This window comes from Fistularia commersonii, chromosome 1, assembly GCF_037954325.1.
Source record: "Fistularia commersonii isolate RoL2024-O1a breed Wild chromosome 1, RoL_Fcom_v1.0, whole genome shotgun sequence".
NCBI classification, from domain to species: Eukaryota; Metazoa; Chordata; class Actinopteri; order Syngnathiformes; family Fistulariidae; genus Fistularia; species Fistularia commersonii.
The window spans coordinates 4,812,440-4,836,404 of NC_141284.1; the positions used below are offsets into that span (position 1 = coordinate 4,812,440).

At 47.9% G+C, this 23,965-nt stretch overlaps 1 protein-coding gene across 1 annotated transcript; it reads right to left on the reverse strand.

Moving 5' to 3' along the window:
- Positions 1-14,170: 14,170 nt before the first annotated feature.
- barhl2 (BarH-like homeobox 2) lies at positions 14,171-17,491 on the reverse strand. Its single transcript, XM_086144306.1, has 3 exons — positions 16,298-17,491; positions 15,625-15,850; positions 14,171-15,162 (listed from the first exon to the last, which is right to left on the reverse strand). The coding sequence occupies exons 1-3, from the start codon at positions 16,911-16,913 to the stop codon at positions 14,850-14,852; spliced, it is 1,155 nt and encodes a 384-aa protein (XP_086000432.1). The 5' UTR covers positions 16,914-17,491; the 3' UTR covers positions 14,171-14,849.
- Between the last annotated feature and the right edge of the window lie 6,474 nt (positions 17,492-23,965).

Sequence of the window (23,965 nt, forward strand, 5' to 3'; positions counted from 1 at the left end):
CGGTCAATTTCCTGGGTTCAGTTTCAGTAGACGCCTCGGTTCCATCCGTCATCTCCACGTTCCCCTGAAGACACGGAGTACGTGCACCAAGCCCGGTTGCCGGGTCGCCAAGTCCTCTGTCGTCAATCCAAAAACAAACAATAACTTCACTGAAGACTCCAAAATGCCTCGTAGGCTTGAATGGTTGGATGATTGACACCCGCCCAGGTTAAGCCCCGCCTCCTGCCCCAAGGACAAGCCGGGATTGGACGAAACAAAAACAAACTTATGTCTGTTTGATTTCTAAGCGTCCGTGTCAGAATCGTTTTTTGTTGCTAATATGATATTTGTGATTGACAGCTGACCCGCCCAGGTTAAGCCCCGCCTCCTGCTCCAAAGACAAGTCAGGATTGGATGGTACAGAAACAAGCTCGCGGCCATTTTATTCCTAAACTTTGATCGTCCGCGAGTCGTCCTCAATTGCTGATATGATGATGTTTGTGATTGACAGCCGACCATCCGGGTTAAGCCCCGCCCTTCCTGGCCCGAGGCCAACCGTGATTGGCTGTAGAAGTAAAGCAGCAGATTCCTTTGGCGATGAAGGTGAGCAAAGTTGTTTCTTTTTTTTTCTTTTTTTTTTGCTTTCGTCCAAAACGCATACTACAACCACGGCGGTATTTACAAAGAACTTCAAACGGAACATCAAAAGGATCCGTGTTCTCGTGGAACACCACTGCGGTTTGCTGGTTAAAGTGTGTGTGTGTGTGTGTGTGTGTGTGTGTGTGAGGGGGGGGAATGAAGACGGCAAGCAGAGAGACGGAGGAGAACTTGTCCGTTGAACCACCCATCATCACGGCTTCGGACCTTTTGGTAATTTTCTCTGAATGACATTTCGGCGCCATCCATCACGGGAGGACGGAACGGACGCCGTCGGGGGGGGGGGGGGGGGGGGGGGGGGGTCATTAGCAGACGTGCTAATCTGTTGTTTGACCCCTGCGAGAACCCAAAAGTGGAACATTCCTTTCACGCGAAGATTAAAAATCAAAATCGTCCAATTCTGACAACAAAGCGGGGCGGAGGGGGGGGGTAACGTCAATGCCCCCCAGAAAGCGCATGTGGGATCAGTGCACGTGGAGCATGTTATATTCACTGCCGATCCGGAGTGAGGGGGCGGGGTTTAACTTGGACCGGTGTGCTGTCAATCATCCAACCAGTCACCCTCTTATTGCCTCAATGAACCTGTTTTTGGACCGTGATGGATGATGGAGAACCTGGAAAGAACCCAGTTAAGAACAAGGAGAACTTTAATAGAACCCAGGCAGGAGAACATGGAGAGATCCTAGTTAAGAAGGAGGAGAACCTGGAGAGAACAACATGGAGGGTCCACACAGGGCCTTGGTTCCCTCCAGGTTCTCCATCTTCAGTCCAGCACCTCTTCAGCAGATTCACCGACGACTAATTTTTAAATGATTGATTGACAGCTGACCCCTTCTGTTAAGCCCCGCCCCCCTTCCAGGGACACAATGGCGGAAAAAAGCGTGTCACCTGCAGTCGTTGCTTTAGCGGCGCTTAAAGGTCGCGGCGGCGGCGGCAGGTAGCGGGCGAAGGAACTAGCACGGCGTCTCAACCGGGCCCCGTTGGAACCCTGCCATCTTTGATCCGCCACCCCCCGACACCAACCCCCCCCCCCCCCCCCCCCCCGCCCCCCCGACGCCGACGTCCAGGAATGAAAAGGACAGTTATACATATTTCAAGGCCTGAAGGAACCACAAAGGGACGAGGGAACAAAGAAGAAGGAACCTTTGAAACAAACAAAGGTCCGTCAGCCGGGTTCCACGTCAGGCCGCGGAGAGACGGGGCGAGGGGGGGGGGGCACGCTTCGCCGCCGCCGACAGCTCCCCGCAGCACTCGTCCGGCGGCAGAGGTCGCCCCGAAAAAAAAGCCCCGACGGCGTCCGGTACATCTGCACCCCCCCCCCCGCCCTTTGAACGGCGGCGACGGCGGGTCGCCCCAGCTGCATTAACCTGATTAAAGTGGTTTTACCGCACGCGGACACTCGTGCTAGATGAAAGGGCGTCGGGAATGGCGGCGGCAATGGCGGCGCCCGCAACCCTAACCCATCCACTCTCGGCCCACGTCAACAAAAGAAACCCAAAATGACACCGGGAGTGGAAGCAATCCAGTAAAAAAAAAAAAAAAAAAAAAAGCGTCTCGGCCAAATGATCTCTAATTGGCTCTTTCTTCCTCCCTGTGATTTCGGCGCCGGCCGACGAGTCGCCCCGCAATTCTACCTTTAAAAGCCTCCCTTGAAAGTGGGCTACTTGAAAGAAGTGACCATTACCTTAACTACGATTGTAGAGAAGAAAAAAAAAAAAAAAGAAGGAGGGGTAGAATAGAAAGGGAAAGATGGGAGGAAGGCCTACCATATTTGAATTCTCTTTATCGTCCAATTAGCTTAACGGCGCAATTAAAAATCAAGCCTTTTTAGCCGCAATTTGGCGCAATTTGGAAGAAATCCGACCGCGCTTTGGTTTCAGCCCCGGAGTCGCCGTCCCCTCCTTAACCATCAAAACAAACTACAAGACGGGAGCGGGACGGATGGGGGGGGGGATTCTTTTCATTACGTCGCGAGGGGAACGTTCGGCTCCCGCTAGAAGAGTCGAGACAGAAAAGTGACAGCGTTGTTCTGGTATCAGTGTCGGGGAAAAGAGAGAGAGAGGGAAGAAAAAAAAAACAAATAAATAAAGTGAAATCAGAAAAACAAACAGGAGCCGTGGCGCCGGGGAAAAATAAAATAAATAAAAAAATATTTAAAAAAAAAAAAAAGGCGAGGTGATCAATGCTGTTCGGGATGCTGATAACACGCCGCTCGTGCCGGAGACAAATGATGGAGATTCTTAAGGAGCGAGGGCCCGCAATCTGCCAAATCTGCTCCAAATTAGCCTTCAAGAGCGACGCTCACCGCGCGCTGCGGCGGCGGCGGTAAATAAAGGGGCCGGCATAAATTACCTTTGGATGTCAATCGTGATAGCGCACCCTGTTTTTCTTTTTGTTACCGTGTCGGCCTGTTCGTCTCGCTGGCGGGATGACATGAAACGAGAAAGCCTGCCTCTTTCTCTCGCCGGCCTCGCGTCTGACACTTGAAGGGAGACGGGAGGGGGGACGGGTTTTTGGCGGGAAAATAAATAAATAACTGTTTTTTTTTTTGTTTGTTTTCTCTTTAAATTAAAAAAAAAAAAATTAAGAAAAATACAGCTGGGCCCCTGCTGATCGCCCGCCGCTTCGCTCCCTCCGCCAGAGGAGTCGCCCGCACTTGGACAGGTGGTGTTTCTGCGGGTGAACGAGCGCGGCGCGCTAGCTCCCGCTACGGTTTAACTGTTAAAGGGGGGTTCCCTGCGCCGTGCACGGAACCCTGGGGGTGGTGGGTGGGAGGGGGGGGGGGGGAGGTTCTTCTGCGTTCTGTCACTGACTGGAGGGGAGGGTTCTGCAAAAAAAAAAAAAAAAGGGACATTTAAAAATATACGCGTTTCGTAAAGCTGAGCTTGTTCACTCACGAAGAGCAATTATCGGGCAGGTCTGAAACTAGTCGGTGGCGGGAGGGCGGGGGGGGGGGGGGGGTCGGAGTCTCTGCAGGAAGCGAAAGAACTTTGCCTTGCAGAACCGCAAGAATAAATTATTTCAACAATCGGTCCGCATGAATCATCTTGAAGTTATGTAAATAAATTTAAAGGCGACAATTAACGAAAACCATGAATGGGTAGGTTTACTAAAACAGAAAAAGTAAACTGGTAATGAACTATTCGTTTTTGATTACTGGAATGCAGCCTCAGGGGAGCACAAGCCACTGTCAAAGTCATATATGGAAAATCAAGCCTACCAGTATCATCCCGGATCGGTTGAGGACCGGGGTTACAAAGACCGCCATCGGTGCCGATAACCTACAGGGTAGCAGTGGAAATTGGGCTTCTGTGGGTCGAAGAAGAGGAGTAGGGACTTTGAATATTGGGACGATGACAGGAAAAGGTAGCGAGTTGGTCAACATGATGCAGAGAAGGAAGGTGGATATACTTTGTTTCCAGGAGTCCAGGTGGAAATGTAGTAAGACTAGAGCAGGTTTTAAGTTGTACTATCATGGTGCTGACAGGAAGAGAAATGGAGTAGGAGTTATCTTTAAGGAGGAGTTTGTTAGGAATGCTCTGGAGGTGCAAAGAGTATCAGATAGAGTGATGAGTCTGAAGCTGGAAATTGAAGGTGTGACGCTCAATGCTGTTAGTGGGATGTGAGTTAGAGGAGATGGAAAAAATTCTGGAGTGAGTAAGATGAAGTGATGCAGAATATCCTTAGAGGTGAGAGAGTGGTAATTGGTGCTGGACTTCAATGGACATGTTGGTGCAGGCAATAGAGGTGATGAAGAAGTGATGGGCAGGTTTGGTATCCAGGATAGCAGCGCAGAGGGACAGATGGTGGTAAAGGGAGATACAGCGTGAGGTAAAGGTAGAGGAAGCAAAGGCAAAACAAAGGGCGTACGATGACTTGTATGTTTGGTTGGACGGTAAGGAGGCAGAGAATGATTTATACAGGTTGGCAAAACAGAGATAGAGTTGCAAAGGATGAATAACAAGTCAGAGTGATTAAGAGAGGGAAATGTATTGACAGATGCTAGAAGAGTGATGGGAAGATGGAAAGAGTACTTTGAAGAGCTGATGAATGTGGAAAATGAAAGAGAGGCAAGGGTAGAAGAGGTGACTATTGTAGACCACAAAGTAGCAGAGATTAGTAAAAGTGAAGATAGGAAGGCATTGAAGAGGATGAAGAGTGGAAAGGCAGTTGGTCCTGATGATATACCTGTGGAGGTACAGTACATAAGCATCTAGGAGAGGCAGTGGAAGAGTTTCTGGCAAGGTGATTCTACAGAATGTTAGAGAGGAGAATATGCCTGAGGAATGGAGAAGAAGTGTGATGGTGCCCATTTTTAAGAATAGGGGGATGTGCAGAATTGCGGTAACTATAGAGGGATAAAGTTGTTGAGCTATACAATGAAGTTATGGGAAAGAAGAGTGGGAACTAGACTGAGAGCAGGAGTCAGCATTTGTGAGTGGCAGTATGGCTTCATGCCTAGAAAGAGTACTACAGATGCAGTATTTGCTTTGAGAATGCTGGTAAAGAAGTACAGAGAGGGTCAGAGGGAGTTGCATTGTGTCTTTTTAGATCAAGATAAAGCATACAACAGGATGCCGAGAACGGAGCTATTGTATTGAATGAGGGAGTCTGCAATAGTAAAGAAGTTAGACTGGTGCAGGACATGTATGCAAGCTGTGAGACAGTGGTAAGGTGTGCTGTAGGTGTGACAACGAAGTACATGGTGGAAGTAGGACTACATCAGGGGTCAGCTCTGAGCCCCTCTTGCTTGGACAGGCTGACAGATGACGTTAGACGGGAATCTCCATGGACCATGATGTTTGCAGATGACATTGTGATCTGTAGTGAAAGCAGGGAACAGGCTGAAGGAAAAGGCTGACAGTAAAAGAAGAATGATTAATTATTGGAGTCGTTCAATAAACGACTGGAGTGCTAGACTCCTCCCCCAGAGGGATGTACCATAATATTGGTGTATCTTAATTGTTATCTGACATCAAACTAAAATACAGGCATGGGCTTGTAGTGCTCGTGTCCTTGATTTTCAGAATAAGATTTTCCTCAGAAAAGACCTGCTTCCAGCGAAGCTTCAGAATAAGAGCCGGCATGATCGTGTTTTAATTCCACCCCAGTGGAGTCTTTATTTATTGTCCATACTGGGAGAAGGTGGGGGTGGGGGGTGGGGGGGCATCCCAGCTGTCACTGGGGGTGGGAGGCGGGGTTTAAACATGACGGGTCAGCTGTCAATCATCCAACCATTCACACCCATGGGACAATTTAGGAGTCTCCAGCGACCTTCCTGTTTGTTTTTGGATAGAAGACGGAGAAGGTGGGAAGAACCCAGGCAGGAGGACCTCGAGAGAACCCGGGCAGGAGAACACACAACGCCTGTAGAACCCTGGTTTCTGAGAACTCGAGACCTCCCCTTCATCTTGTATCACTCACAGATAATTGACTCATTTCATTAGATATATTTGCCAAATAATCCAACGCGGCTAATCCCTCATTCTTCATCTCTTAATCCCAAACCCTCGTCCTCTCGGTTTAATTCCTTCTCATTGTTCCGCTGAGTATTTCTCTGCGGTCCCTGATCCCGGCGCTGAACTCCGGGGCAAATCCTCGCGATATGAAATATGAAGGAACCCGAGGCAGGATCAGAGAACCCAATAATCCGCTGCATCTCGGCCGGATTCGACCAAAGCTTCATTTACTTCGCTTTCTTTTTTTCTTTCTTTCTTTTTTTCTTTCTTTCTTTCTTTCTTTCTTTTTTAAATAACAGCAAATGAGCTTAAAAGCTAAAGTCCAAGATGTTAATAAAAAAAAAAAAAAAAAAACAAGCGAAGACGTTTGGAAGGATCCAAAAAGAGGCTAATTTAGGGGGAGTAATCTGGTAAATATTGACGGGCGGGGATGAAAGCCAGGCCTGATGGGAAAGAATCCGATCAGATGGACATTTATAGACTCGGGCCGGGACTTGATGAAATGTTTGCTCCACTTTGCGGCGAAGCGCCTTTGTCCCGGCGACACTCGGTGCTGTGGGTGAGACACTAAAGTCCCCTTTGTCTGAGTCAACTTGACCTGACCCGGCTGGTTAAGCTGAGGCATTGTGAGCAGCAAATCGCTTCAACCAGGGGGGCGGCTGCTTTGTGTGGCGACGGGGGGGAAATAACCCTTTTTAAAAAAAAAAAACCCAAACCCCGTTGTTCGGGCGGAGAAAGACCAGTTTTGTCCGTGGAGAGAAAAAAAAAAATCATAAGAAGAAAAAGGCCGTGTTTGCGTCCAGCTGTCGGCGGGGAAACGTCTTTGGCCCGTTAGCAGCGGGTTTAGCGCCAACTTATGTGCGCAAGTTAAAGACATATGTCTCTAACCGCAGGCAGACGAGCGGCTAGCGCCTTGCACCGTACCGAGCCTCTAGTATCTAGTCCATGGTGATTAGCACTTAGAACCTTGCACATAGCGCCTTTAGCCTAGCATCTTGTGCCTAACACTTAGCATCAGGTACCTGGCACCCTGCACCCATTGGCTAGCATCAACTATCTTGTCCTCAGTGCTAAGTACACAGCACCAATTGCCGAGTAACATGCACCTTGCTCCAGTAGCTAGCGCTTAGTACCCAAAACCAGGAGCCCCAGACCTAGAACATAGCACAGAGCTCCAAGCTCTCAAGTATCTAGTGCCTAGCCTCTAGTACCATGCACTGGTCACCTAGTTACTAATTCTTAGTGCCTTACACCTAGCCGCTAATGTTTAGTGTCGAGCGCCGAGCTTCCGGCATCTAGCATCATTTAGCCCCTCGGCGGTTAGCGCCTGTCGCGCATCAGCGTCTATTTTCCAACAGATCTCAAGCTGTTCCCATCACTTAGTGATCACTTAAGTCATTTTTATTCCCTCAAACAGAATTCTCCCTCTCCTCTGAACGCCTCCTGAACGTTTCGCAGACGTCGTTCTGGACAGCTGCAGACTTTATCGTCACAGTTTTGTTTTATTTCGACGTTTCCGAGAGCGATCGAGTGATCAGTTTGTTGGGAGGTTGATTGACAGATTAATGGATGATGAAGGTAGTATTAGTCACAGCGCTATCAGGTGCACGGCTTTCAGTACCACTTTCATTTTGCCGCCTCCTGCTGAGCGTCTTCTCTGATTCCCGACATCTCAATCTGCCCGGTAACCGATGATGATTTTTCTTGTCGATTTTTCTTCCGGGCCCCCGTCGCCGAGATGATTGACAGCAACAGGTGAGAGTTGTTCCCCAACCCACTTCCTGTTGTTGTGTTGTTATTTTAACAGCCTGATAGGTTTGAAGTGTTGAAGTACTTCCTGTTCCCGTGCTCTGCCTGCTTGGGTTCTCCCGGTGTGGGGTCTCCATGTTCTCCTGCCTGGGTTCTCTCCAGGTGCTCCGTCCCAAAACAGTCCACCGAAGACTAGCTTGTCCCGTCGGTGTGAATGAGAGAGTGAATGATTGACAGCTGATCCATCCAGGTTAAGCCCCGCCTCTCACCTCATGGTCAGCTGGGACGCCATCCCCCTTCCCACCATCAGGTTCTGGCCTGTCCCATCTTGTTTACAGGTTTCACACTCTCCTCACTGAAGCGAAGGGTGTTTGGGGTAGCTATTTTCACCCCACAGACTCTCCTTCACCCCCTCACTTCCTGTTGGATCTTGCCACCAGATGCACGCCACCCCACTCCACCCACCCACTCTGATCCTTCCCGCGGCACCGACTTATCCCTGCCGTGAACCGGGTCGTTAATTGTTCCGTTGCGTCAACTGTAAGAGAACAAAAAGAACTAAAAAACAAAACAAAAAAAAGAAGAGAAACGGGTAGGTAGCGACTAACTCGACGCGCTAATTTTCATTAACCCCGTTATCCTGCCGCTTTCATCATCCGACCTCCTCCCCGCCGCCTCGCTCACGCCGGGGTGGCGAAGCACTCAAATTATGCGCCGGCGTTCCAGCTAGCGCTAATTACCCAAAGAGTTCCTCATTAGGCCATTTCAAACCCAACCTTAGTTCAACACTCACCCAGACCTCGGGGATCCTCCGATCCCAGCAGCGGTTAAACAAACAAACGGTTCAAAGGATCAGGTGTTCGACTCCGAGAGGAGATGGAGGGAAGGGGAAAAAAAAAAAAAAAAGCCAAGGGTAAACAACGGCTCGTTCGAGAGGAGCGGCTCGCCGGCGCCGACGTCGAGCTCAGACCGCTTCCATTTCTCATTGAACTCCGAGACGGTCTAAATGCCGGGGTGCTAGCTTAGCCGCGGATTGAAGCAGGAGGCCGGCTAATACCCCCCTTCTCCCCGGCTTGCAAACACCGCGTCTTAGAGCCCCTACGATCAATATCGGATACCGAGACTGGATGAGCCGGTAACGATCGCTCAGATTATTCAAGCTGTTGAATCCCTGATCAGATTCTCCAGATTAGAGCCAGATTAGAGTGGCGGCGTCGAGCGCTTTGTTAGATTCAAAATCAATCGGCGACTGTGGCAGACCAGCGGTCGATCGGGATTTTCGAGATTTTCAAGCCCATATGTTCTGTTTCTTTACGTCTCTGCCATTTTCCGCCGTTTTGTCACGTATCGATCCGGGGAATAACACGCAGATTATTACAGATTAAGGGGAAAACAAAAGGTGTTTTTTTTTTTTTTTTTTTTTTTCCAAGTAATTGTTCTGGTGTAAACATTTGAATTCATATCCAATGTTATTTCCGCAGTAACAAAAAAAAACTTTAGTTCTTTCCAGTAGGAATTTATATTTTTGTTAGCATTGTGTCGCTAACGCCATGAAGGTAGTCCCCAGCCCAGCTGTAGCATGTTTACACCCCGACAGTGGGTGATGATGTGTCTGCGTGTGTGTGTGTGTGTGTGTTTTCCTTCCATGCCTCAATGAAGTTAGCTGGGTTGCGTTCAGGTGCAGTTGGTCTCACCTGATTCGTCGGGAAATAACCAGATCCTCCCCTTCGTATGAAGAAAGGTTAGCACGAGGATGGAAACATCTGACCCGGTCAGGGTTAATTCCTAAAAATACTCTCATTTTGTTGTTTTGGAGGTTATTTGCAACCCCCTCTCCGCACTCAGACTGCCTGAGACTTAACACACGGCTAATTTCAGCAAAAAAATCATGGCTAAGGAAGGCAGTGCTAACAGGCTAACGGTAGGGGATGTTCTCCCTTTCACTTTCATGGTTAGTCAGGAAAACAAATATTTTGAAGTACCAATACTTTGCTGCCGATGTAGAGATTATAGCAAGGATGTACTTGTACACTCTTTCGTGTTATTTTCTGTTTTCTTTCCTCTCCAATGTATTCGTCAATCGTCTTGACAACTTTTAGGGAAAACCAAAAAAATAGCATTTTGCTAAAGGTTGCTAAACCAAGCTGTCCTGTGTAAGACGGGTGTAGTTAGCGGTTAGCTGTTAGTAGTTAGCCGTCGAACAAGTATGTGAAACATAAAGAGACAGGTGTTTCCTTTGGAACGCCACCGGAAAACAGTGAAACCAGCACAGTTCCTCCGGGGAAAAAAAGTGGTTCAGCACTGACGGCCTTTTTTTTTTTTTACTTCCAGGTCAAAGGTCGGAGGGGGGGAAAGCCATTATTGTCCGGCCTGCACGCGATCGTGAAGAGCGAAAACAAAGGTGAGCCGGCACACACTCTTCCTCAAACTCCCGGGTTCCTCCCGTCCCCTTTCGGATCGACCTCCGGCGGAGGTCGCGCCATCCTCGCTCCTCGGAATTCCGACGGCTTCTCGGCCGTAACCCGCTTCCTCCAGGTGTGCGCGTGCGTGGAAGGGAGGGGGTTAGCGTCCCGCACTCGTGTTCAGGCATCTCTCCGGGGCCTCCTCATCCCCCGCCGCCGCCGCCAGTCCGTCACTTAAAATATAGAGCCGTCAGATCTGTTGCTTTAACCTTGAAGCAATTAGCCAGAGCTGAGCCCTAATGAGTCCTGACATCACGCCGCTGTGATGAAACCCCTAATTGCTCTGTAAAAAAAAAAAAAAAAAAAAAAAAAAAAAAAAAGGGAGGGTGAAGAGGAAGAGGAGGAGGGAGGGATGAAGGTTTTGACATCACTGCTGACAGACTTTTTTTTTTTTTTTTTTTTTTCTTCCCGGTTGTTGCGGTCGCCCGGGCGGAAGCTTGAAAGGTAGCGGAGCTTCTCTGCCATCAGCTGTCCCGCAGTTTGACGGAGAGGGTGGCGGGGGGGGGGGGGAGGTGCGGGGAGGTGCGTGGCGGCCAAAAGCGGCTAGATTGCGACGAAATGATGAGGTCGTTTAGAGGATGACGCGGGACGACGGCGGCGGCGGTGCGGGAAACGGAATAATTAAATTAAATTAAATTAAATTAAATTAAACTAAATTAAATTGCAACCTTTATTTTCTACTATTTTTTTTTAATCTGCAATCGGGATATCAAAAGGTGACGTCGTTAAATATTTCAAAATAAAAGCTTCAATAATTAAAGCGGGGAGACAGACGGCGTCTTTTGACGGCTGGATTTCAAAGGAGGAACAAGAAAAGGAAGAAAAGAAGGGGGGAAAGAAGGAGAGACGTCACTTCGTCGAAATCCGACGCCTCGAGATGAAGACGTGTCCTGTCTAATCCGAGAAACAGCGGGAATAAAAAGCGGGAGAGGACAAAAAAAAAAAAAAATGACGCCGACTCAATCGACCCGTCAATCAATCAATCGATCGATCATGACAGCAAACCTGATATCGAATTGAACAGACGCGGGGGCTGCGTGAGACGATCCCCGCCCGGGAATCATTTCAGTTTGGAAAATATCGGAATCGATCAACGTCCGCGTTTTGATTTCACACAGAAGCAAGGTGGAAAATAAAAAACGCCATTTCGACCGAATATTATTATTATTATTATTATTATTATTATTATTATTATTATTATTATTATTATTATTATTCGGGGGTAGATTAAGAGGCGAAAAGAAAAAAAATGCATTTTTTTTTTCTGATTTTCAATGATTAAATAAAATACGATAAAATAAAGTACAATTAAATCAAGTCAAATTAAATGAGATGAAATCAAATCAAATAAAAGTACAATCCGCTGCCGGTGTTTTAAATCGCGAGTGAAATCTTTCCATCCGGTTTCGAGTGTGTGTTAGCAGAGCTCGTCGCGTCGGTTCCGGACCGTGGGACCGATCGTGGATGTATGTGTGTGTGTGTGTGTGTGTGTGTGTGTGTGTGTGTGGAGGGGGGGGGGCGTGACGTAACATAACGTGACGTGACGTGACATGACCGCCATCCTTCCACGTCCAGATCCCGTAGTTTGTTTCCGATCCGGGCCTCAAATTTCCCCTTTTTTTTTTTCTTCCGCCGGTGATGAAGAAGAGCGGCGGGCCGTGGGAGGGGGGGGGGGGGGGGGAGGGGGGCGTGGGAGGGGGGGGGTCCGTGTTTAGAGGGACGTGATAATTAGAGGCCGCGGAGAGCAAGTGTTACCTCATTATTGTAACGACAAAGAAAGAGATATCCCGCCATTACATCAGATGAAGAAGAAGATGAGGGTGTGTGTGTGTGTGTGTGTGCGTGGGGGGGGGGGGGGGAGAAGTGGCAATTAAAGTGCTCGACAAGGTTCCTTGAGGCGAGGCGGAGAAGAAGAGGACGGTTCTCCGAGGCCATCTGTTCTGGATAAAACGCGCCACGCAAAAAAAGAAAAGGCCTAATCCTCTTTATTCAAGTCTGCTGCCCTTTTTTTTTTTGTATCCCCAGCCACTCTCTCCGTCCCCTCACTTTCACCTCCGCCGTCCGCGGAGAGCCGCCGAGTCCGGTTCTTGAATTTCCCAGAAAATAAATGCTATATTCCCCCCCCCCTCCCCTTTCTGAGATGATGGGTTGGTAATAACGCCGTAATAGCGCGGTAATAACGCAGTAATTACAGTTTTGATAAGGCGGTAATAACGATGATATTGTCCGGGTGTGTGTGTGTGTGAAGGGGGGGGGGGGGATGATGGAGGGGGGTGGGGGTAATAAAAAAAAAGAGAAAAGAAAAACACGCCAGTCAGCTTCACGCTGTCACTTTGACTCAGAATCACCGTGACCCACTTTTCGCCATCACCAGAACGACCACCGCCACCCCTGGCAATTACAACAACAATAATAATAACAATAATAATGATATTAATAATAATAATACTGAAAATAATAATAATAATAATAATAACGTGAACGTTGGAAACGCCGCCAGGTGACGCTCCTTATTAATCCGCCTGCTGCTTTTTCACCCCCTCTTCTTATTTTTTTTCCTTTTTTTTGGGGGGGGGGGGGGTTGCATTAATGAAGTGGAAGACCAAACACCGCCGCTGACACCCCACAAACCCCCAACACCCCACAAACTCCCCCTCCCACCCGCAGCGCGCAATAAATAAATGATGGCGCAGAAGTCATGCATATCAACGACCCGCGTCGTGCGGGAGCGGCGGGTTTTTTCTCGTTTACATTGTGTCTATATCATGCTATTTTTATTTTATTTCATCTTATTTTTATTTCTGCACATCCAACCCCCCACCCCCACCCCTACCCCAAAACATCACGCGTCAGGATTGCGGAGAAACAAAATCCTTATTTAAAAAAACGGGGACAATGATAATAATAATAATAATGATGGTGATAATAATAATAATAATAATAATAATAATCCGTGTTGGTTTTGGAGTTTTTTGAATGTAGGCAGCAGGGTAGGAGGGAGAGGCGGGAGGAAGGCGCCGGTTTTTGGGGCATCCGTGCGCTTTGCAGTCCAAAGATTCGTGTATATCCGGTAAAATAACGGAAATAAACGTCCGGTGTCCAAGCGATGTCGTGAAGAAGAAAAAGCAGAAGATGAAGAAGATTAAAAAAAGGGGTGGTGATGAAGGGTTCTAGGAAAGAACCGGAAGCTCCGCGGATCCCCCCCCCCCCCCGCCCCACTCCCGACCTCCCACGGACGAAGGCGGATTTCCACGGGAGCGTGCACAATGTTACTCCCGTGAAACGTTACCTCGGGAAATTATAAAAAGAAAAAAAAAAACATCAAAAAAATTGATGAAGAAAAAAAATAAAAATCTGATGTGGGGGGGGGGGGATTAGCACACGCGGTCAGATTACGAGGGATTATTCCCGACCCCTTCCACGCACGACCCCCCGAAAAAAAAAAAAAAAACTTCCTGGAAGAAAAGTGGAGCGGCGGCGGAGGGATTTCCCGTCGAGTCGTACGGATCGGATCATCCGTAGGTTCTCCTCGTCCTCGCCGTGCACGCTCACGCACACGCACACGCACACGCCGGGATCTCCGGGGCCCCATTGTCTGGCCGCGCTCCCGGGGAACAGCTGCCGATCCGGGGGCCGCCGATCAGCTGCCGCGCATCCATATGGATGCGGCTATGTGCTGGGACACCCGCGTGCACGTACGTGCGTGCGCGTCTGTGCATGAGTGTGTGTGTTTGTGTGTGTGTGAGGACGCGCACCGGCCGCAACCCTTCCACGCAGCCGAAGTAATCAGATTACCCGCGCGGGCGCCGTTGGGTTTTTTTTTTTTTTATCTACAAATAAGAATAAATGTAATTATCAGGCTAATTGATATATAATGTATTTATTTAAAGATAATAACGACGTTTTTTTTAAATCTCACTTTGAAACAATTTCGCGGAGTGGGAGTGGGAGTGGGCATATCAAATATAATTTGTAATCTGCACCGACGGGCGGATTAGCGGGCGATAACAGATGTAATCTGAGTATTCCTCCCGCTCTGTAGTCGCGGGAGCCGAAGGCCCGGGATTATTCGGGATTATTCGGGGATTAAAAGCGCCTCCAACCTCCAGTCGTAGCAGGACGTCTTTTATTCATTCCGATCGTCTCCATCTAATAAACTTTATAAGTTTATTTTTATTTTTTTTTCTAAATGCGGTGTATTTTTTTTTTGTACAAAAGACAAACAAACAGACAATCAGACAGGAGCAGTCCTCGCCCCCCCCCCCCCTCCTCCCCTCCCGGACACACAGTCTGTTCGGGTTTTATATTAAATACCTCCTTTTTACTTTGCGAAATGTCTTTTAAAATGTGTCTCTGTTTTTTTTTTTTTTCATGGGGGGGGTGATGGTGAGGGAGGAAGGGGGGGGTCCGTTACTCACATCACGTCTTTATCTCTCTCTCTCTCTCTCTCTCTCTTTCTTTCTTTCTGTTTTGTTTTTTCCTCCTCCTTTTTTCATGTTTAAATTGTTTTTTTTTTTTGTTTGTTTGTTTGTTTCCTCCGGTTCTACCGCGGGTGCGGGGTCCCGGGCATGGGGCTGGAGAGCGGGTTGAGGGCCGGCTGGCCCCCCGGGCCCAGGCCGTGGATGAGCACCCGCGGGACGAGCGGCCTCTGGAGGCCCGGGTGCGGCGAGGAAGGAGTCCGGTACATGCTGCTGTACATGGCCGCGGCCGCCGCGGCCGCCGTCGTGCTGTCCACGGTGCCCAGCAGACTCGGGTGGTAGAAATACGGCGACGGGAACATTCTCTGTAAGGCCGAGTAGTTTCCGGCTTCCGCCAGCAGCTCTAATCCCACCGCCGTTTGCCGCTTCCACTTCGTCCTGCGGATTAGACCCCGAAAAAAAAAAAAAAAAACGACGGATAAATTAGGATTGATTTAATTCCCACCCTTTGCTCATCCTTTAGCAGGACGGCTAATTCAATTAGCCACAGAATCATCACAACAAATAATAGCGAAATCGCGAAAGGTCTCACGATGTGACGTCAAAATCTCGTTTTGTGTAATTTTCTTTTTATTTCTCCGAATCGAAATATTTTGAAAAGGATTTTTCAAATGAGCTGCACGCGATTCTGGTTTATTTTTATTAATTTAGCTTTTTTTTTTATTCATTGGTGAAAAGTGATCGTTACCGGGATGATGATGGGGGGGGGGGTAATTAGGTCATCAATTACATCCGGGTTACTACAATATATAAAATTCCAGCGCGTGTTTGCATGACATTGTATTTATTTTGGTTTCTATGTGTGTGTGTGTGTGTGTGTGTGTGTGTGTGTGCGCCTACCTCCGGTTCTGGTACCAGGTCTTGACCTGCGTGTCGGTGAGGTTGAGCGCGGCCGCCAGGTCCATCCGGTCCTGGACGCTCAGGTATTTCTGGCGCTCGAAGCTCCGCTCCAGCTGGTTGAGCTGGTGGTCGGTGAAGGCCGTGCGCGCTTTGCGCGGTTTCTTGGTGCGTACCGGCGGGCTGTCCCGGCTGCTAGAGATCTCCCGGTCGCCCTCCTCCTTAGTTCCTTCACACACACACACACACACACATACACGGTTAACCGACAATATATAAACATGTATATATATTTTTTTTATTTTAACGTATTTATACTGTGTTTAATAATTTAAATGAGCATTTGTTTAGTCATTTAAATTACAAAACATCGAAATGTAAATGTCAAAAGTAGTTTTACCGGATTGACACGCGCGCTGAACGGAAAGTCGCGTGTGTGTTGGCGTGGAAGTGAAAAAAAAATCGACGCGTCGATGATGATAATTATTATTATGACTCTTATTATTATTATTGTTTTTATGAAATAATAATATTATTATTACCCCCCCTCCTCCAGTTATCCTTAATTGAGCCACCGGCGGAGGCCCCGGTGTTGCCGTTTTCACACTCGAACCCGTCCGTTTCCGTTACCGTTACCGCACTCCTCCAAAAAAAAACACACAGCCACTCCACTTACCGTTGCACTTCATCTCGCCGTCCTCCCGCCGGTCCAACTTGCCCCGGCTCTCGTCCTGCTCCAACTTGGGCCGGAACGCGTCCGGTGCCACGGCGGCGGCGCCTTCCGGTTTGGGTGCGTGGTGGTGCGGGGACGACACGCTCGTGCTGTAAGGCGCGCACGCCGCCAGCGGTTTTCCGTCGCCCAGAATGTCCTTGATGAGGAAGGAGGAAGTGGCGCTCCGCGGCGCGCAACCGGCACCGGCGCCGGCCAGCGGCGGCTGGCTCTGCGGCGACAGCGCGCCGTGTCGGTGCGGGTGCGGGTGGAGGTGGTGGTGCGGCGGCGGCGGCGGCGGCGGTGGTTGAGATGGAGGCGGGTGCGGGTGGTGGTGCGCCAGGCCGTCCGGGCCCAAGTGCGCGTCCCCCGGGTGCTCCATGGTGACCGAGATCGGGGACGAGGGCGCCGTGCCCACGGTGTCTATCTCCGAGCATGGCGACGGAGTGGCTTGGCTCCGGAAATCCGCCGTCCGGCCGTCGCCCAACCGGAAGTCTCCGTTCATCAGCGCCGGGTTCCCGGAGTTGGACGCGCCGGATAAAATCGTGTCGATCCCAAAACTCGACCCGCTGGATCCTTCCATATTAGGAGAGGCAGGACGGAGTCTTCATAACAACAGCGGCGCGTCTCCTCCGGTAAGAGGAGGGAGGAAGAGTAAAGGCGGAGGAAAGTCAACAGAAATAAGAAAAATAATAATAAAAAGAAAATAAACCGGGAAATAGTGGTAGCATTAAAAAACAAAAGGGAGTTGTTGTTGTTGTTGGTGGTGGTGGTGGTGGTGTTGGGGATAAAAATAAAAAATCCACGCCGGTAAGTAGAGGCGTCCGCGGCGGTGCGTGTCCGCGTCCTCCCGCGTCCCGCGCGCTTGGAGTGGGTGTGGGTTGGGTGGGTGTGTGTGTATGTGTGTGTATGTGTGTGTGTGTGTGTGTGTGTGTGTGGTTGTGTGTGTGTGTGTGGGTGGGTGGGTGGGTGGGTGGGGGTGGGGGTAGCGGGCTCGCGCTGGCCCGGGAGTCGGCGTGGAAAAAGTTGAGGCAGGTGCGCGCACACGGGGGCCGGAGACGCGGGGCTGACTGCGCGGCCGTGTGGCTCCCGCTTTTTGCTGCTAATCGCTCCGGTGTCGCGCTCCGACCACTTCCTGTTCTGACGTCACGGCCCGCGGCGAACGAGGGAATTAATATTTTCTCCTTTTATAATAAACACCCGACGCCCTCTCTCTCTCTCTCTCTCTCTCTCTCTCTCTCTCTCTCTGCGCCCCCACCGCCACCTCCTCAGTACCCCACTATTAACCCGCGCCGCCATTGGCCCTCTTTACTGGCCAATCAGCGCGTCGCTCCTGTCTTTTCCTCCCGAGCCTCAGCCAATGGGGCGGCGGGGCGGCGCGCGCGTGCTTTAAGGCCGAGCCGCGGATGGCTTTTCTATTCTAAAAAAAAAAACAAAACAAAACGGAAGGAAAAACTATATTGAAGGAAAAAATTAATAACGAGAAGATTATTAATAATCATAATAATAACAAGATTAATAAACGGACCCGATCGGAAGTGGAGTGGCTACATCCGGGGCTTTCAAGACATCCTTTTTTTTTCAGGGGAACTTAAAAAACTCATTTATAAATAAGAAGGGAAAACAGGTTTTATTCCACTTTTTTTTTTTATATATATTCTTAATTTTATTTCCATTTTCATCCCCCAACTCCACCCCCACCCCCCTCCCCAACCCACCACCACCACCACCACGGAGCGGCGGACGAGCCAGGACCGCGGCACCGTTGATAAGCGCGTCATCCTCATTAGGGGAGTCATTATGAGGCGCTAATGAGCGTTCAAAGGTAGGGGAATATCACCCCTCCACCCCCAGCCCTCCGATGAGGAAGAGGAGGAGGAGTGTGGGGGTGATTCGGGATGAAGCGGAGGCTCCGGTTCAGTCGGGACTCGCTGCGGGTTCCAGCTCGGACCCCCACCCGCCATTCCGATGGAATTTGGATCGCGTCCTTTTACTTCCGGTTATCAGTGATCAATAATCGACGCCAATTAACGACTTCTGTTTCTCCCGCAATCTTTTGTCTCCGCAGCAGGTCGGCGTTGAAGACGACGAGGGGACACGGACGAAGAGTCCAAAGGTTTGTGTGTGTTTTTTCATTTTTTTTAAATAATTGGAAATTTGTTTTATTTTCTTCATCGTTTATTCTCATTTAGTCCCATTTTCCTCGCCTTCCGGCCGCCTGTCAATCATCCGGAAGGAAATAAAAAAACATGAGTTGACGTTAAACCGATGCTTCGGATATTGTTTAACGTAATTATTAATAAGTAAATAATAATATAACGCTAATGTTGTTATTTTCAATTGAAATGTAATGGAATATTTTATCGTTTTTCTTTTTTTTGTGTGTGTGTGTGTGTTTTGTTTTTTTTTAATTCAGGTTCCCGGATGTAGCTATATTTTAACAAACCGCGCTCCTCAAAGCACATCTATGAACGCGTTATTACACTCCGGATCAATTCTCTCAATCCCACCGTGGGTCCGCGGGTCCGCGGGTCCGTGGGTGTCGCCGCGGAGCGCCGGTAACGTCCGCGTCCGCCAGACGGCGACAGAGCGCGGATGAATCCCGGCCGCCGGATCCGCCACACGCGCTCCCCGATTAGAACGCACGGAGGACGCGACAGCCAATTAGAATTTCGCGCGCTTAACGACCCCACCCACACGTGACACGAGATCAAAGCGATGGTTAAACACGTCACCCCACGTGTTGCTCATCAAAGTCCAACAGGAGCCGATCGATGCGTTCTTATTGGCCAGCGCTTCGCCGGCCCCACCTACCCACCGGCGCGCGCGCGCGTGCCGCTGTGACGGTGGCCGCAAACATATTGATCCCGCGGTGTGCGCGCGCGGGAGCTGTCACCTCACCGACGGCGACCTTTTAAAAGGGGGGGGGGACCGGAAGTCCCCCTCCTTCTCCCGCCGTTCAGGTTGTCAATCAACGGGAGCTGCCGCTGCGTCGAGGCCGCGTGTAGTTTTAGAGGTATTTATGAAATGATAACAGAACGAGAGCTTCTTCCTCTTCTCTTCCTCTACTTCTTATTCTTCTTCCTCTCCTTTTTTTTTCGTCTTCCCTTCTTTTCCCTCCCTCATCTTGTTTTCATAATAAACTTAGAGCGACAACCGTGAGCTGACGTCACGGGGAGCTGCGTCCAATCAGAGCGTGACCAGAAGAGAGAAGTGACAAAAGTTTTGTTTTGTTTTCTTTTTTTCTCTTGGAATTGGAGAACGGGCACTTCGGTGGGATTATAATCTGCGTTCCTTCCGTGATCAGACTATTCGGACAAGCGGGATTAAATCCCAGGCCATATCTCCAGTCCTTGAGCGGGAATCCGAAGATCGCTACCCTCAGAACCGGAACTCGGCAGGTTCACCGGAAATGCCCTTTCCAAAATACATCAATAATTGATCAATTGGTGATTGAAATCAAGTAAATAGATTATTGCAAAACAATTGTCAAGGAGATGAAAATAAAACCAGGATCCTTCATCTTCACTTGGGATAAATTAAATTAAATTAAATTAAATTAAATTAAATTAAATTAAATTAAATTAAATTAAATTAAATTAAAAATCCTGGAAGGTTAGATACTGCTACAGTTATTGCACAACAACAACAGCAGGTACAACAACGACAACAGCAACAGCAATGGTAGTAATATTTATTCGAAACACAAAATTGCCATTTGGAATTAACAAAAGCATATTTTTATTTTTGCTTGGAAAACAAAAGAAGGTTAATGGAGAGAGTAGATTAATGACAGGCCTCAATGGTCATGTTATTACAGGTTATTACATGTCTATTTAACATTCCAGTTCTAGTCTTTTCTCCGCTGACCTTATGAACTGACCCCTTTCGCTCTCACACGCCTTGTCTCCATATTGGAAAAGTTTCTGAATGAATAATGTATTTAATTTTTATTATCAACAGTATTTAATTTTAAGCTAAACTTAATGGACTTTTGTTTGCCCTGAAAAAAGTCACCAACCTGAGAAACCCAGCCTATGATGAGGACACATCTCCATCCACACACACACACACACACACACACACACACACACACACACACGAAAATGTTCAACTTTTTGTATTTTTCTCAAAAATAGGAATCAACAGTTTTTCTATAGTAGTACTAGGGTAACCTCCAAAAAGATAATGCAATTATAATTATTATTATAATGTTAAACTATAATATATTATTATATTATAATATTATTATTTTGTTATTATGATTGCTGTTTATAACACATTAGTAACTCAATAATCCACTGAATGCAAATCAAGCAGTGAGAAGACTGGGGACATGTAAAAACAAGAAGCAGGAAAAGCCTCACATTGAATCTGCAACAACAAGCAACAAGCCGCTGCTTAATTATTCAAACAGTGAAATATTCTTATTTAATTCATTTTAAAATTCACGATGGAGGACTCGTGGAATTTCGAGCAGGCGTTTTTTTTATTTGTTTGTTTTGGACAGATTTTTCCCCGTCTTTTCACAGACTTATCAGTTTTCTACAAAAACAGGTATTTTTTTTCTCGCCCCACAAAATTAATAATATACATAAAATCAAATATAGATATATATATAGATCAAATTGATTTTAGAGCAAGCATAATAGTAATAATAATAATAATGGACTAATTGTTTTATTTGGAAATGGATATCCGATGGTTCCAATAAGATCCTGAATCCGGAGGCGCGCGAAATCCGTGCGTGCCGTTTAACGCACACACACACACGTACACACACACACACACACACACACACACACACACACACACACACACACACACACACACACACACTCCAAGACGAACAAAGCGAAAATCAACAAAGACAAGCAAAATACAACAAAAATAATACTTACATATATATTTTTTTTTATTATTTGAATTTTTTGAGTTAAAAATAATAATACCATCTGATTTGGTGACGAGCGGCCCTGCCACGTGTGCGCGGACACGCTCAGGCGGCACAGGAACACGATGCCGCGGCCGTGACAAGGTTGTCCACGCCGTCGTGGGGGTCCGTACAATCACTTAATTACCAAAGCTGTCAGTCACGGGGGTCGAGGCGGGGGTTTGCGGGGGTTGGCGGGTTGGCGGCGGGGGGAGCCGCCGCTGCCCCCGCCGGCCGCCCGCGTCCGTGGCTGCGAGCGGCGCTGCGTCGACTGATTGATCCGGGCTGATGGCGGCGCAGAAATAATTACAACTCTGCTCCTGATGTGTGATTCCGTACCACGTTCACGCTTCACGAAGGTAATCGGTGTACATGTGTGTGTGTGTGTGTGTGAGTGTGTGTGTGTGTGTGTGTGTGTGTGTGTGTGTGAGTGTGTGTGTGTGGGGGGGGGGGGGGTCAGGAGGGGTCTGTGCCATTTCCTATTACCTGAAGTCCAAGCGGAAAGGGTCAAACAATTCAAACAAGGGGGGTAAGGATGGACAGTGTGTGTGTGTGTGTGTGTGTGTGTGTGTGTGTGTGTGTGTGTGTGAAGGACTAGACCCCCCCCCCCCCCCATTCCTTCCACCCCTTCCCCCTTTCCTTCTGCAGATTAGACACTACAGCAGATTGACGGTGTCCGATTTGGGCCACATTCAAAAACAATCGCAGGGCCATTAGGTCCCGACACACACACACACACACACACACACACTTTCTATGTGTGTGTCTCTGTCTGGGCACCTGGACACAGCGCTTGCGCAGATGAGTTCTTTTTTTTTTTTTTAAATAAATAAATCAAATGAATGAATAAATAAATAAATCAAGCAAAAGTCCTTGGCTGGTATCGACGGCCGAGCAGCTTGACCGTCATCGCAAACCTTGAGCGGCTTTTCATTAACACGTGAAGTGTTTACGCCAACCCCTAGGCAGGGTGTTAATATTAAAAGATAAATACAAATAATAAATAAATGACGAAAAATATAAATCAGCTGTACATCAGAAAAGAGTGGGCCCATTACCGAACCGTTGAGACATACAACAACAACAACCACAATAACAAGGACAAAGACAATAATAACAATAATAATAATAATAATAATAATAATAATAATAATACCCTGGATTGGGCAATTATAGAGATTAATGCCCCCCAGTGTTTTTCCCGAACTATTGCTGGACGGATGAACAGATGAATGGGCGGATGGCTGGATGAACCGATGTTGGGTCAGACAGATGGATGAATGGATGGATGAACAGATGAATGAGTGGATGGAGGGGCGGGTGAATGGATGGATGAGTGGGAGGATGGGCAAATCGATCAGACAGATGGATGGATGGATGGATGAATGGATGGACAGGTAGATGAATGGATGAACATATGTATAGCTAGATGGATGGATGGATTTTGGATCCATTGGATGGATGGATGGATGGATGGATGGAACGATGGATTTTTGGATCCATTGGATGGATAGATGGATGAACAGATGAATGAGTGGATTGATGGACAAATGGATGGATAGATGGATGGATGGATGGATGGATGGATGGATGGATGACCAGATGGATGGATGAATGAATTGATGAATTGATGGACAGAAGGATGAATGGATGAACAAATGAATTGATGGACAGAAGTATGAATGGATGAACAGATGAATGAGTGGATGGATGGATGGATTTTTGGTTGGTTAATTAATGGATGAATGGATGGACAGATGAAGGTTCAAGTGTTCATTTTGTCCAGCGCTTGCGTTTACCTCCTCTTCTTTCAGGGGGCGGAGCCAGCAGCTGGATCTGTGACATCACAAACCTCCGTCCATTTGACGCTCTCCCTCAAAACAGCGAAAACCGCAAGAACATCTCTCTCCACATCGTCTGCATCTTTGAGGGATGAGGCGAGATCAGGTTTAATTGATCCCACAGGAAATTCATTAAGTGGCTGAGGAAATTAATTTAAGCGGGATTAACGACCGAAGAGCGTCCAATGCAAACAACAAAAAAAAAAAATTGAAGAAAAATCTCTGGTGGATTGTGGAAAGTTTGGTCTGTGAGGTGTGTGTACCCGCGCGTGTGTGTGTGTGTGTGTCGTTCTCAGGATACTAATACTGTGTTCACAGGCAGTCGGAAACACGCCACCTCTAAATCTGAGATGCCTTCAGGTGCGGTGGCAGAGGTGGGAAACGACGCCATCGGCCTGGAGAGCCTGTTCGCACCTCAGTGTCTGTAGGATTTATATTTTTTTACATGTCACATGACATCAATGTATGTGAATAAATAGGTTTTTTTTGTGTTATGTGACTTTCAGGAATCAAAGCTGATATTACAGTATTTTTCAGGGGACCTTCAAATCCAGCATTCACATATAGAAATTATTTTATAAGCGGCAAAAAATGAAAAGGACAACCAGCGGCTGATGTGGAGTTTTAAAGCTTTTTGTGTTCTATATCCTTACTCTTGTTGTTTCCTGCTATATTTATTCATTTTTTTTATCCATTAGCATCCAAGTGTCAGAGTGACAAGCGGTTGGCGCCGCTTTACGGAGGCATTAACCATCATTAAGTGTGTGTGTGTGTGTGTGTGTGTGTGTGTGTGTCAGCCGTCCTTCAGCTCCTGACAGCGAGATCACTCTCACGAAGAAGAAGAAGAAGAAAAAAAAGAAA